This window comes from Atractosteus spatula, chromosome 8 (genome assembly GCF_055471065.1).
Source record: "Atractosteus spatula isolate fAtrSpa1 chromosome 8, fAtrSpa1.hap1, whole genome shotgun sequence".
Taxonomy (NCBI): domain Eukaryota; kingdom Metazoa; phylum Chordata; class Actinopteri; order Semionotiformes; family Lepisosteidae; genus Atractosteus; species Atractosteus spatula.
In genome coordinates, this window is record NC_142713.1 from 31,839,332 (window position 1) to 31,841,542 (window position 2,211).

Below are 2,211 nucleotides of genomic sequence, written 5' to 3' on the forward strand. Positions count from 1 at the left end.
ATTAGTTGCCCCCACTGTATCCCTGTTTAATGAGTCTTTATCTACATTGCCCACAACAAGCCTGCGGTGCACTAGGAGAAACACAAACAGCGTGATCTTCTGAAACATACTCCACATTTCAGGTCTCTCTGTAGAAAGAAGATACAGCTAGCTTGGGTGGCAGCTAGAAAGGGGACACAATCCTCATGAACAATCCCCAGACTTAGAGAAGCCAAGCCAGTGCCAAGGTGTGCTTTCACATGCGCTTTCACAATCCTTGGATTCTTTTTGACCAGGTTGACCAGAGTAATGTCAAAGTCTTCCTTACCTTAAATGTCAGTACTGGCCAGGCTGATACAGAGTATCTGATTTGGGATTCACAAGCCATAATCACCTGTCCACATCCTAGAGCAGCAGAACTAGGGCTTCCTGGTCACAGCCACTGTGTCTCTGGAGACAGAGCCCACTATCTCCATTCTGACATCTGTATGATATTGCTATATGGTTACATTGCATCAAAACACACTTTGTACCAATGCTTCAATGTAATGTTAAAAGGACAATTTTAAATTAAACACAATTTAAAACATTGCATTAAGATACACCGTAAGTTAAAAAAGACATTCAACGTATTTTGCAAAATGAAAGTTAATAAAATGCCATTGCGTATATAGAAAGGTGATGACTGCAGATACAGATAAAGCTTTATTATTTTCTTGCTGCTAATGTTGTTCTCATTGTGCATCCAAGTACCTAAATTAGGTTATACAAATGTGTTTGGTGGGTTTGTATTGATAGGCCATGCAAGCTTCTTCTCTTTTGCCTCCCTGTCAAAAGTGTCATATATGGAGTCTTTGGTGATGGTCTTTGCAGGCACAGGTATTTCTGCTATTCCTACATAGTTCTTTTTGGCTATCCTCGAACTTGTGGTGATGGTGTAGGCATTGCTCCTGTAACACTTCATTGAAGACATGCAGAAGGTCTCTTTCATTCCACGCCGGAAATTGGCATTGTAAATGGAGTAGAGGGTAGGCTTGGATGCTGAGGAGCTGAAAGATATCCAGGTAACAACCATGAAAACCAAAGCCCCTTGCCTTGAGTTCCAGTCCTTGGGGTACCAGAGTTGTGTAACATAGAATGGCAGCCAGGACAATAGAAATACTGAATTCAGCATCAAGAACATTTTGATAGTCTTCACTTTAGTCCGGGGAACTATGTTCATGGTCCTCCTTACTGTCCGACCGTCGGTGCCTATTCTCCAAATGTACTTGACAACCTTCTGATAGAACAAGAGAATGAGAACAGAAGGGAGAAGAAACCCAAAAAGAAGATGGACAGTGCCATAGATAATTCCCTCCCACGTATCTGGGAGGAAGAAATTGCAGCTGTTGTCCTGTACTGAGCCGTAAAAAAAGAAGCACGGAGACACAAAGGCTGCATCAAAAACCCAAGAGGCAATGATCATCTTCTTGGCTTTCTCTCTAGACACTTTGAAACTCAGTGGGTAAACGATGGTATAGAATCTGTCCATACAGATTGATAGCAAGACATAGACTTGGACACCAGGGGAGAGGTACTGGACATACCTGACCACCTTGCACATCATACCACTCAGCATCCAGCGGCCCGACGTCACTTGGAGCAAGACAAAAGGGGTGCAGCCCAGGCTGAGAAGCAGGTCAGCACATGCCATAGACACCACAAAGTAGTTCGTCGTGGACTGAGTTCTCCTACTGCGGTGAATTACCAAGCAGACCAAGGCATTCCCAAAAACAGAGATTAGCCAGAGTACTCCAAAGACCATGCTGGTAGCTACAAGTTCTCCAGGTGTCAACTCATAGGTGGAAAAGGTGTCATTCTGTTGGGGGATGGAGTCATCCTTGTTGCATTCTGCTCGTATCAGCCCAGCCAGGAGGGTTGTGTTGTCTTTTTGACTGGTATTCTGGAACAGGAGGTAAGTAAAGAGGGTCGAATGTGAGGAGGGCTTTATATTATCCATTGACTGGTCATACACCATTGCTGATGTCTTCTCAAGCAGGATCTGTGGAAACAGGAAGAGAGGGCTTTCAAATCTCTTGGTTTCACAAAACATCACAGCAGCTCTCACAAGGGATAAGGATCATTCTGCATTCAACACATCTGGCTATCTTCCCTAGATATACAGTATGTTGCATGTTTGACACAATGTTATCATGACAAATACCTCACTAAAGGTTATGAAGAAAAACAGAG

At 43.5% G+C, this 2,211-nt stretch overlaps 1 protein-coding gene across 1 annotated transcript; it reads right to left on the reverse strand.

Moving 5' to 3' along the window:
* Nucleotides 1-742: 742 nt before the first annotated feature.
* Nucleotides 743-1,996, reverse strand: gpr19 (G protein-coupled receptor 19). Its single transcript, XM_088924094.1, has one exon. It carries the CDS (start codon nt 1,994-1,996, stop codon nt 743-745), a length of 1,254 nt encoding a protein of 417 aa, XP_088780220.1.
* Nucleotides 1,997-2,211: the final 215 nt, after the last annotated feature.